Raw genomic sequence first — 10,693 nt, forward strand, 5'->3', positions numbered from 1 at the left:
AGCAGAGGTGTCCCGGGGCTTGCCCGAGGCTTGGGGCTGCGAGTGGACTTGCAGTCACGAGAGCCCAGGGAGCAGGTGCGGGCAGTCGGCGCGCCAGGCGCCCGATCTCTCCGATCCGAGGCAAGAAAAAGAAATGCAGCCACATTCAAGGATGTCCAGGCCCTCGAACGAGGAACGTCGGCCTGCAGACTGAAGGGTCCTGGGTTTGATTCCTGCCAAGGGCACGTCCGGGGCTGCAGGCTCGATCCCGGGCCCTGATGGGCGCGTGTGGAAGGCAGCCAACCGCCGTGTCTCTCGCACATCCATGTGTCTCCCTGTCTCTCTCTCCCCCTTCCACTCTCTCTGAAGAAGCCACGGAAAAAACACCCTCAGGTGAGGATTGAAAAAAAAAGTGTCCGCAGAAGTGAAGCCGGGCCCCCTGAATGCAGCACCGCCCTGAGCCGGACTCCCCACGGGCAGGAAAGTTACGTTAGAAAAGACATCCTCAGGGCGCGTGTGCCCTTCTGGCAGCTTTCCGCTGAGCGAAATTATTTTCAAGCAACAAGTTTTCAAAACCCCTTGAAGAGAAAGAAGGTGGAGGAGAGGGGGTAACAGCAAAGGAGATATTGGGGGGGGGGAAGGGGAATGTGATCTTAAAAGCCAAATGGAAATTCTAATGAAAAGGGAAGACCTGGCAGTGCTTGGGAGAGGGCCCCTCGCTGGGCCCGCCCGAGGGCTCAGCGGGTGTGTTGGGGTGTGCACGCCCGGGCGGGGTGCCCCGGGGGAGAGGCGCCAGCTCAGTGCACCCCGGGGCACCCCGCGTCCCCGCGTGTCACCAGCGGTGCTGACCCTGGGCTCCTGGCTGAGGGGTCAGGGGGGTCAGCGCTGGGCTCCCGCTGGGCCCCCCGTGCTCCCCGAGTGTTTTGCAGGAGGCGCTTCGTGCACGTAATTCTGCTGCTTCCAAAGACCCGCGAGGCGGAGCCTCCCCCGTGGGTGCGGTCACCGCGCTGCTCCGACGGGGCCCCGCTTTCCTCCCCCCGGCTCGCTCCGGATTCGGCCGCTAGACCCCCGCGGCCCCGCGTCTGCACCGCGACCCCGTCCCGGCGGCGGGCGGCGCGCGGCGCCCCGGGCGGTCAATTATTAACCGGCCGCGCGGCCGCCCGGGAAACCCGACCCGCGGCGAAAGCGGAGCCCGGGCTGGAGCCGCCGCCCCGCCCGCCGCCCGCGCGCGCCATGGACACAGGTGAGGACGCGGGGGCCCCGCGCTCCCGGGGTCCCCCGGCGGGCCCGCGGGCGGAGGGGCGGGAGGCTCTTCCCGCGGGGCCCCCAGTCCGGCCCTGGGACACCCCCGCTCAGGCCCCGGGGCGCCCGGGAGGCTGCCGCGGAGAGTCGGGGCGGCGTGGGCCGTGCCCCCCAGGCAGCGAGGAAGGGGCGGCTTCGGCGTGGCCCTGGGGTCCCTGCAGCCCTCCCGCCCCCCCCCCAGGGCGGGCAGCAGGGGCTCGAGCAGAGCAATTTGGGGGACATTTTCCACTCCCCTCGTCCGCGCGCCATCCTCCCCCCCGGCCACGCTGAAGCCCTTAGTGCGCGGGCGGGGGCCACGCGGGACAGGGGCCCAGACACAGGGCCAAGCGGGGGGAAGAGACCCCGAGGCGGGGCGTGGGGACGAGCCCGAGAGGGGGGCAGACAGGGGCGCACCCAGGGAAAGGCTCATTCGGGGAACCCCGACGGCCCCCCCCAACCAGGTGAACCGAGACCCCCTCTGCGTCTCGACGAGCCCGCCCCGGGGCTTCCCAGGCTGGAGGGGGCGGGGGAGGGGTGGGGGAGGGGGAAAGGGCGGGTGGGGGAGGGGGAAAGGGCGGGTGGGGGAGGGGGAAAGGGCGGGTGGGGGAGGGGGAAAGGGCGGGTGGGGGCGGGGCGGCGGTGCCAGCGCCGTCCTGGGCGGGGAAGGACCCCTCGATTCCTCCCACCCTCCGCTCCTCTCGGGACGCGGCTGCGGAGACGCGCGGGGCCGGGGGCTCCGCCTGGCTCTGCCCGCGACCCTTGATGCCCCCGCCCGCCCCGCACCCCCGGTCTCCTCCCGCCGGAGTGTCCCGCGGGGGCTCGGGTGTCGGGAACCTGAGCGCCCGGCCCGGCCGGCGCCCCGCCCGCGCCTTTGTTTACTCCGCCGCCCGGTCTCCGCGCCGTCGGGCCGGGCGTTTGCCCCGCGGGGCCCGGGGAGGCTGCGGGTTCGTCCGATAACTGGGGCGGGGCGGGGCCCGGGGAGGCTGCGGGTTCGTCCGATAACTGGGGCGGGGCGGGGCCCGGGGAGGCTGCGGGACCGTCTGAGCCCCGGGGCGCGGGCTGAGGCTCGGGTTACCCGCCGTGGGCCTCGGCGGCCGCCTCCGTGAAATGGGGAGAAAAGGAAAAGCCGGCGAGGCCGCCCGAGGCGCGGGCGCGGGCCCCCCGGGGCGCCTGGGCCTGCGCGCACCCCAGCATTTTTAACCGGCGGTTCCTTTCGACCCTCGTCTTCCGGGGCAGCCGGCCGCGCTGTCTCGTTCCCGTGGGGGCGCCCGGCCCAGCGCGTGGGTGGCGGGGCTGCCGCCGGGACGCGGACGCGCGGGGGGCCGGGCGCCTGGCGGCAGCGGCCCGGAGGGGACCGTGGTGGCCGGTCGCCGGGCCCTCCCCCGCGCGGCCCCGCAGGGCTTCGGTACCGGGTTGCATTTCTCACGGAAAACAGGCCCGTAGCAGGGGCTCAGTAAAAGCTCGTGCGGGGAGGGGCCGCTCGGCCGCAGATTCAGAGGGTGGCCGGGGCTTGATGCCCCGGGGGTGCTGGGTGTTGGCCCTGAGCTTCGTCACCGAGTCAGCCAGCGGCACCCGAGGGACCTGAGGCTTAGGCAGCGAACAGCGCTTCCCGGGCTCCCCAGGGCGCCCCAGTGGAGCTGTTGCCTCTCTTACTTTAAAACTCCAGCCCCAGGCTGGGTGGGTGCGTTTGGGAGCTGCCCGGGAAACCCCAGGGTGTCCAATGGGGTCTCTGCTGGCCCGGGTCTGGCTGGGGTGCCACCCCCACCCTCAGGTCGGTCCTCGGGGAGAGCCCAGCTCTGTGGGTCAAACTCAGCCACAAACCTTTCTGACTTTAAGTGTGGACCTCAGTGCCCAGTAGCTTCCACCCCACACACACATGCACACACACACGCGCACACACGCGCACACACACGCGCGCGTGCGCACACACACATGCACACACGCGCGCGCACACACACACGCGCACGCACACACGCGCACCCTGCTGCTTACAGCTTCCCAGACTGGCCAGACACCCTGCCTTTTCTTACCTTCTAGCTTTCCCTCTGTTAATGGAGAGCCTGCTCGGTTCACCTCACACACTCATTTAATCCCCACAACCCCCTGAGGTGGTGTTTTTAAGGACGAGGCAACTCAGGAGGCACAGAGGGGTGAAGCGGCCCAGGCGGCCTGGACCCTGAGCTGCACCCCTGGCTGTAGGAGACCCTCATCCCAGATCCACCGGCCAGCAGCCCTGCCCTGGGCACTGAGGGAGGAGAGGACAGAGGTTTGCTCGGCCCTGTCACTCCGGACAACTCCCTTCCCCTCCTCGCCTGCGGGTACTGTCCGGCCCGGGCACCCTCTCAGTGCTGCCTGAGTCCATCCACTTGCCCACATCCCATCTGCCCTCTGCCTCCATCCTGGCTCAGGCCATTGTTCTCTCTCCCTTTATTCAGCCACTGCCTCCTCCCCACTCTCCTGTCCTTGTTCTGGTCACTTCCAACGCTCTGGGCACTGGCTGCAGGAGAAAACTTTGTGTCAGTTACCAACTGGCTTTTGCTGCGTAACAAACCACCCCAAAATTTAGTGGCTTGAAATAACAGCGTTTGTTGTTATGATTTCTGCATCTATTGAGATAATCATATGATTTTTATCTGTCATTTTGTTTCTGTGGTTATATTGATTGATATGTGGGTATTAAACCATCCCTGCATCCCTGGAATAAGTCTCACTTGATCATGGTATATAATAATCCTTTTAGTATATTGTTGAATTCTGTTTGCTAATATTTTATTGAGGATTTTTGCATCTGTGTTCATCAGGGATATTGGCCTGTAATTTTTTCTTGTGGCATCCTTGCCTGGTTGTGGTCTCAGGTAATGCTGGCTTTGTAAAATGAGTTTGGAAGTGTTCCCTCTTCTATTTTTTGGAAGGGTTTGAGAAGAATTGGTGTTAATTTTTTGTTTGGTAGAATTCGTCAGTGAAGCCATCTATCTGGTCCTGGACTTTTGTTTGTTAGAGTGTTTTTGATAACTTAATCTTATTAGTAATTAGTCTGTTCAGATTTTTAATTTCTTCTTGATTCAGTCTTGGTAGTTGTATGTTTCTAGGAATTTATCCATTTCTTCTAGGTTGCCAAATTTGTTGGTGCGTAATTGTTCACGGTGGTCTCTTACGGTCCTTTGTACATATTTCAGTGGTGTTAATTGTAACATCTCTTTCATTTCTGATTTTGAGGTTTCTCGTTTCTCTGTTTTTCTTGGCAAGTCTAGCTAAAGGTTTATCTTTTTAAAGAACCAGCTCTTTATTTCATTGATCTTTTCTATTGTATTTTTTAGCCTGTATTTCATTTATCTCTACCCTGATCATCATTTTGTTCTACTAACTTTGGGCTGGGTGGGGAGAGATTAATTGGAGAACTTACATGCACATATGCATAACCCATGGCCACAGACAATAGTGTGGTGGAGGCCTGGGGGTGGCGGGGCGGCAGATGCGGGCTGGAGGGGATCAATGGGGGAAAAAAGGGGGATTTTTTTTTTTAAAGTGCGTCTTTTGTAGGCAGCATATAGATTGGTCTTTTAAAAAAAATTATATTTTTATTGATTTTAGAGAGAGAGGAAGAGAAGGAGAGAGAGATAGAAACATCAATGAGAGAGAAACATCAACATCGATTGGCTGCCTCCCGCACACCTCCTGTTGGGGATCAAGCCCACAGCCCGGGCCTGTGCCCTGACCAGAATCAGATTGGTGACCTCTTGGTGCATGGGTCGACACTCAATCACTGAGCCACGCTGGCCAGGCTGGTCTTGCTTTTTTATCCAGTTAGCCACTCTGCCTTTTGATTAGATAATTTAGACCATTTACATTTAAAGTAAAGGTCCTTCGAGGGCCCAGCTTGGAGAGGCTCCAGTGCAGGTAGGTGAAGGGCCAGATCGCATCGTGACTTTCTCCTTGGAGGGGCTGCTTTGGGGCTTGGAGGGAGGAGTCCCACCTGGCCCATTGGCTCATCAAATCTGTCATTTATTCCCAGGAGCGGACACGAAACGGGGAACTGGCCCCGAGGCCCCCGAGGCCCCCCGGCCCCCTGAGCTGCCGCAGCTCCCGCAGCTCCCGCGCCGCCCGCAGCTCCTAGATGAGGATGGGCCCGGTGGGGAAGCAGCCACAGACGGGGGCAGCACCCCAGCCCCGGAGAACCCTCCAGCTGATGCCCAGGGCGAAGCCTCGGCGGCGGACCCCGCCCAGGCCCAGGCCCAGGCCGAGGGTGATGCCAGGCAGGGGCCCAAGGTGGCAGCTGGTGGCATCTCCAACATTGGCTTCGTGAGCGATCCCCCGCCCTATGCACCTCCGCCGGACCCCAAGGCCGTGCACCTGCTGTACCCACCCTTCCCACAGGGGCCGGTCGTCTTCCAGCCGGGGCCCTCGCCCCAGGCCCTGTACCAGCCGCCCACCCCGCCCCTCTACCCTGCGCCCACCCCGCCGCAGCTGTTCGCGCCCTTCCCCATGGTGAGTAGGGCACCCCCAGCCCTGGTCACTCTGCTCACCCCCTGCTCGATGCCCGCTCCGTGCCCACTTCACCCCCACTCACCCCTTGCCTCCCGCTTACCCCCACTTGCCCCTCACTTGATGTCCACCCCCCCCCGCTCGTTCATCCCTCACTCTGCCCCCACGTGCCCTGCCCCCTGGGTGGGAGAGTCTGGCTCACAGACAGTGAGAAGTCACCATAAGCCACCCTGCAGTGGGGCCTCCTCAGCCCTGCAGAGGGAGGCGCTACCTCAGCCTGGGGAGCGGGGGAGCCCAGGAGGCTTCCCAGAAGTGGGGGCATTTGAGCTGGGTTCTGAGGGATGAATAGGAGAGTTCGGGCCGAGAAGAGGAGGAGGGGCACTCTGGCGAGGAGGGTGGCCAAGCCGGAGTGTTCGGGGAGTGGTGGTGGTGGTTCGGCTTAGTGGGGAGGGGAGGAGGGGCAGGTGGGATCCACTGTGAGGGGCCAGGCCTCTGGGTGGGGTATGATTTGACTTAGAATAAAACAAAACACCTGGGCTGCCTTCGGAGGCGAGCTTAGAGGTCCCTGGGAGCCCGTGAGGATGAGACACAGTGGTGGCTGAGCAATGTGCACAGGGCAGAACTGAGGGGACCCCCGGGGGCGAGTGGCCGACGGGGTGTGGCGAGGGCAGAAGGGGGGCCTTGACCCGGCCCCGGGTGACCTGCAGCCGCACCGGGTGGGGCCGAGGGTGGCTGTGTCCGTCCTCGCCCGGGGCGGCTGGCTCCCTCACGCGCGGCCTCTGCCCCGCAGTACAGCCCCATGGCCGGCGTGCCCGGCCCCGCCCCGGTGGAGCACAGGCCCCTGCCCAAGGACTACCTGATGGAGTCGGTGCTGGTGACCCTCTTCTGCTGCTTGCTGACCGGGCTCATTGCCATCGTCTACTCCCACGAGGTAGGGGGCGGCCCTGGGTGCAGCCCTCCCTGCAGGCGGCCCGGCGCCCCGGGGGGGCCCGCACGGCCCCTCTCCCAGCCTCTCGGGAGGGTGGCGGGGTCTGGGAGTCACTGCCAGCGTCTCGGGCCCTTGTCCCTCCTGGACGGACACCTCCTGCCCTCCCGTCTGCCCCGCGGCTGAAGCTCCGCTCTGGGGCTGGGCTGGAGCAACTCACAGTGAAGGTGGGGTGACTGAGGCCCAGGGAGGGGCCCCTCCCAGCGGGGCAGGTGTGCACTGGGGTGGAGACTACCCCCCCCGCTCATTCCTCCCACCCACCCACCTCTGCCCACCTGTCTGTTCACCCCCCCACCTCCTCTCCAGTCTCCATCTGTTCACCACCATCCATCCACCCGTCCACCCACCTCCATCTGGATGGCCCCCCTCTTTACCCTGCACAGGGTTAGGCTCTGGGCACCCATGATGCCAGTGGACAGTGGAGGAGGGTCCAGTAGGCAGAGTAGACAAGCTCCTGGGGTCTTCCCCAGGCTGACCCGGCCGTGCCCCTGGGGTCTTCCCCAGGCTGACCTGGCCATGCCCCTGGGGTGCTCGGCAGGAGGCTGACCCGGCCGTGCCCCTGCGGTCTTCCCCAGGCTGACCCGGCCGTGCCCCTGGGGTGCTCGGCAGGAGGCTGACCCGGCCGTGCCTGACGTCCCCTCACTGGTCAAGCCCCCGGTCATAAGCCAGCCGCGGCTGTAAGGGGGCAGCTCTCAGGACGGCTCAGAGGTGGGACTCCGGAGGCCACCACCTGCCTGTGAATTCTGGCTCCACCGCCAGCTGTGTGGCCCTGGACGAGTCACTTAACCTCTCCGAGCCTTTGTTTCCCCACCTGCAAAGCCAGGGCAGCAAAGACACCGATGTCAGGGGTGTCCTGAGGATTGTAGGCGGCGAGGGCGAGGGTATGGATCATGCCAGGCCCATGGCAGGTGCCCAGGAGCTGGCAGCCGTGAATCACCTGCATTGCCCCTGGGCAGGCACCCCAGCTGCTCACTGGGGCCTGGCCCGATGGTGTGGCCCCCGGAGGGAGTGAGGGGAGGAGGGGGCTCGGGTTGGCTCACCCTCACCCTCACCCGGTGTCCTCTTGTTGCAGACCCGTGCGGCCCTGAGCCGGGGAGACCTGGCCCAGGCCGAGGAGGCCTCTCGCAAGGCCCGCTCCCTCGTGCTGTTCAGCCTGTTCTTCGGGGTCTTCGTGTCCACCAGCTGGGTCATCTACGTGCTGATGGCTCTCTACTTTCCGTGAGGGCTGGTGGCTGCTTCGGAGATGCCCAGAGACACCCACCGTGGCCAGACTCTTTCTGTGGACTTTGATCCCTGCTGGTGGCCATCTGTTGCCCACAGAGGAGACCCAGGGACAGGCAAGGGTGGGATTTGGAGGGCTCGGCACCCCTGCGGGTGGCCTCGGACAGAGTTCTAATCTGCGGTGGCCCCAGGGCCCAGCCCCAGCTGTGGGATGGGGGCCCCTGGAGTCCTGTTTCTCTGGTGCCGCCTCCCGAGGTCTTCCTGGGACTGCTGGCAGGCCTGCGGCCCTTGCCTTCACCGTCTCCTGGGGGACGGTCAGAGGGACCAGAGCTCTGCTCCTCAGTGCCGTCAGGAAGGACGGAAGGACGCTGCACCCCTTCCCCCCACCGGCCCCCGCTTCCCTACCTGCAGCCTTGCTCAGGGATCACAGCGCACACTGGCCCGGTTCCTGCTTCCCTGTGGCCTGCTCCCTCCTTGGTGGCTCCTGGCTGGTTGCTCTGGGCCTGTCCCCAACCCAGGACAGGCTCATGCTGGCCCCGCGTCCAGAAACCAAGGCCACGTGTCTGGTCAGTAACAAGAACACCCTGGGAGGAGCTTCATAGGCCCCTCCGACTCCTTCAAGGGCCAGCAGCAGCGTCCACAGCTGGGCCCTGGCCCCCAAGCTGGGCCCTGGCGCCCCCAAGCTGGGCCCTGGCACCCCCAGCTGGGCCCTGCCCCCCCCCAGCTGGGCCCGCCCCCACGCCTGCCCCCGGCTCACCAGCGGGGGGCACTGTGACCCACAGTAACTTTCTTGGCTGGTCCAGCCTAAGCCCCAAGAACAGTCCTGGCCTCCGAGTTCCTCACTGCTCACGGGAAGCGGGGTTTCCTCATTTGTAAAGTGGGGCCCTAGCACAGCTGCCACGGAGCTGTGGGCGGTCGCAGGGAGGGGCCCTGTGGGTGCTCAGCGCACTGCCCGGCTCGCGGTGAGCACTGGGGGTTCCTAGAGGGTCCTCCACAGCCAAAGGTGAGGGGAGAGCAGGGAGAGAGGCCTCACCGTGAGCTTCAGGACAGCCAGGAACCCCCAAATCAGCAGATGGGGAGCCGTTCATGGGCTCTTTCCTGGGGAGGGGCCCAAGGCTTTCACCAGATCCTCGAAGGGGCCTGTGACTCAACAGAATACAAACCATCTGCACGGAGAGGAGGCGGGAGCCCCGAGCCGGAGGTGACCGCTCCCCTCTCCTGTGCTCGCTGCACCCTGGGGGCTGCTCCGGGCGACACCCGGGCGGAGGCGAGGCCCCGACCCAGCCCTGCGCGTGGGGAGCCAGGGCAGGACCAGGCTGCCTGGGCCCGTGGGCACGTCGGCCACCAGCAAGCATGAGGACCACGCGACAGGAGAGGAAGCAGCTGCCCAGGGCCCAGTCGATGTCGGAGAGGACTCGGCGGAGTCCCACAGCGACAGCCGCTCCCACCAGACTCTCCAGTGAAGTCAGAGCAGGAGGAAGCCGCCGGCCGGAGCTCCTTCACCGGCGCGGAGCAGCCGGGAGGTCCCGCGGGAAGGGGGCTCGGGCTCTGGCCCGCCCGTGGGCCCCGCTCCCGGCGAGGGCGCGGCAGGTGGCACGTCGAGTGGGGAACTGTTAGAGCCCTTCGCGCCCGTTATAACCAGGACGCCCCACGGCGCCCCTCGCGTCTCTGCCACTCCGCGCGGCTTTAAGGTTCTAGCCAACCTACAAAACAGTGCGATCTGTAGCGTGAAAATCCGGAGAGACGGTGATTTTCTAGCTGTAATATCCAAGAATCAATGAAAAAAAATCGATAACTCAGTAAAATAGTTGGGTACAAAATAAATCTGATAGTCAATAGCAATAATCAGTTAAAATGGAAAAAATTAAAAAATTCCACTCACAATCGTGATAAAAGCAGTAAGATCTAGTAATAAGTTTGACAAGAACTGGACCCAAATGAAGAAAATTTATATATATATGAGCAAAATATCTGGATAGGAAGATGTAATATGAAAATATCCAGCATTTCTAGAGATTTAATGAAATCCCAATGAGAAAACCAAGTTTTTAAAACCATGACAAAAATGTTTTTAAAATTTAATGTGGAAGGAAAGTGTGTAAAAACCTACAATTTTTTTAGAAGGTTGAATGAGGGCCGTGGCCGGCTTGCCCAGGGGCTGGAGCGTCGGCCCGCGGACTGGAGGGTCCCGGGTGCGAGTCTGGCCAAGGGCATGAACCTCAGTTGCGGGCTCGATCCCTGGCCCTGCTCGGGGCTCGCGCGGGAGGCGACCGGCGGATGTCTCTCATCGATGGCTCTCCCCCCCTTACACTCTGAAAAAACGATGGAAAAAATACCCTCAGGTGAAGGTTAAAGAGAGGAAGCTGCATGGGGGGGACTCCCCACCAGACACCAACACTGGCCATGAAGCTACGGCACGCGGGTCGGCGCGGTTCTGCCACAGGGGGGCCGGCGACCCCCCGACCATCCGGGAAGCGCCCCCCACGTGTGCGGGAAGTGGGCTCCCCGTCAAAACGGCGCTTTCGCTGAGTGGTCGGGGACTCGGCTGGCTCTCGGGTTGGAAAAAAGTGATTCTCAAATCGTATGTAAAAAATAAATTCCCGACGGACTCGAGAGCTAAGCAGAGAGTGAGTCCTATTGGGAGAGAGCTTTCGAGGGCGCCTGGGGGCCGGGGAGCCCCTTCAAAGCCGGGGAGCCACAGGCAGAGACCGAGAGCCGGGTCCCAGGCGGCCGAGGAGCGCAGCT

The 10,693-nt window shown here is 63.5% G+C and overlaps 1 protein-coding gene across 1 annotated transcript; it reads left to right on the forward strand.

The window, feature by feature from the left end:
- Positions 1–1,155: 1,155 nt before the first annotated feature.
- PRRT1B (proline rich transmembrane protein 1B) lies at positions 1,156–9,824 on the forward strand. The gene is made up of 4 exons (XM_081150523.1): positions 1,156–1,222; positions 5,273–5,745; positions 6,533–6,673; positions 7,800–9,824. Exons 1-4 carry the CDS (start codon positions 1,213–1,215, stop codon positions 7,947–7,949), a joined length of 774 nt encoding a protein of 257 aa, XP_081006649.1. The 5' UTR covers positions 1,156–1,212; the 3' UTR covers positions 7,950–9,824.
- Positions 9,825–10,693: the final 869 nt, after the last annotated feature.

Source organism: Miniopterus schreibersii (assembly GCF_964146895.1).
Source record: "Miniopterus schreibersii genome assembly, chromosome: 11".
Taxonomy (NCBI): Eukaryota; Metazoa; Chordata; class Mammalia; order Chiroptera; family Miniopteridae; genus Miniopterus; species Miniopterus schreibersii.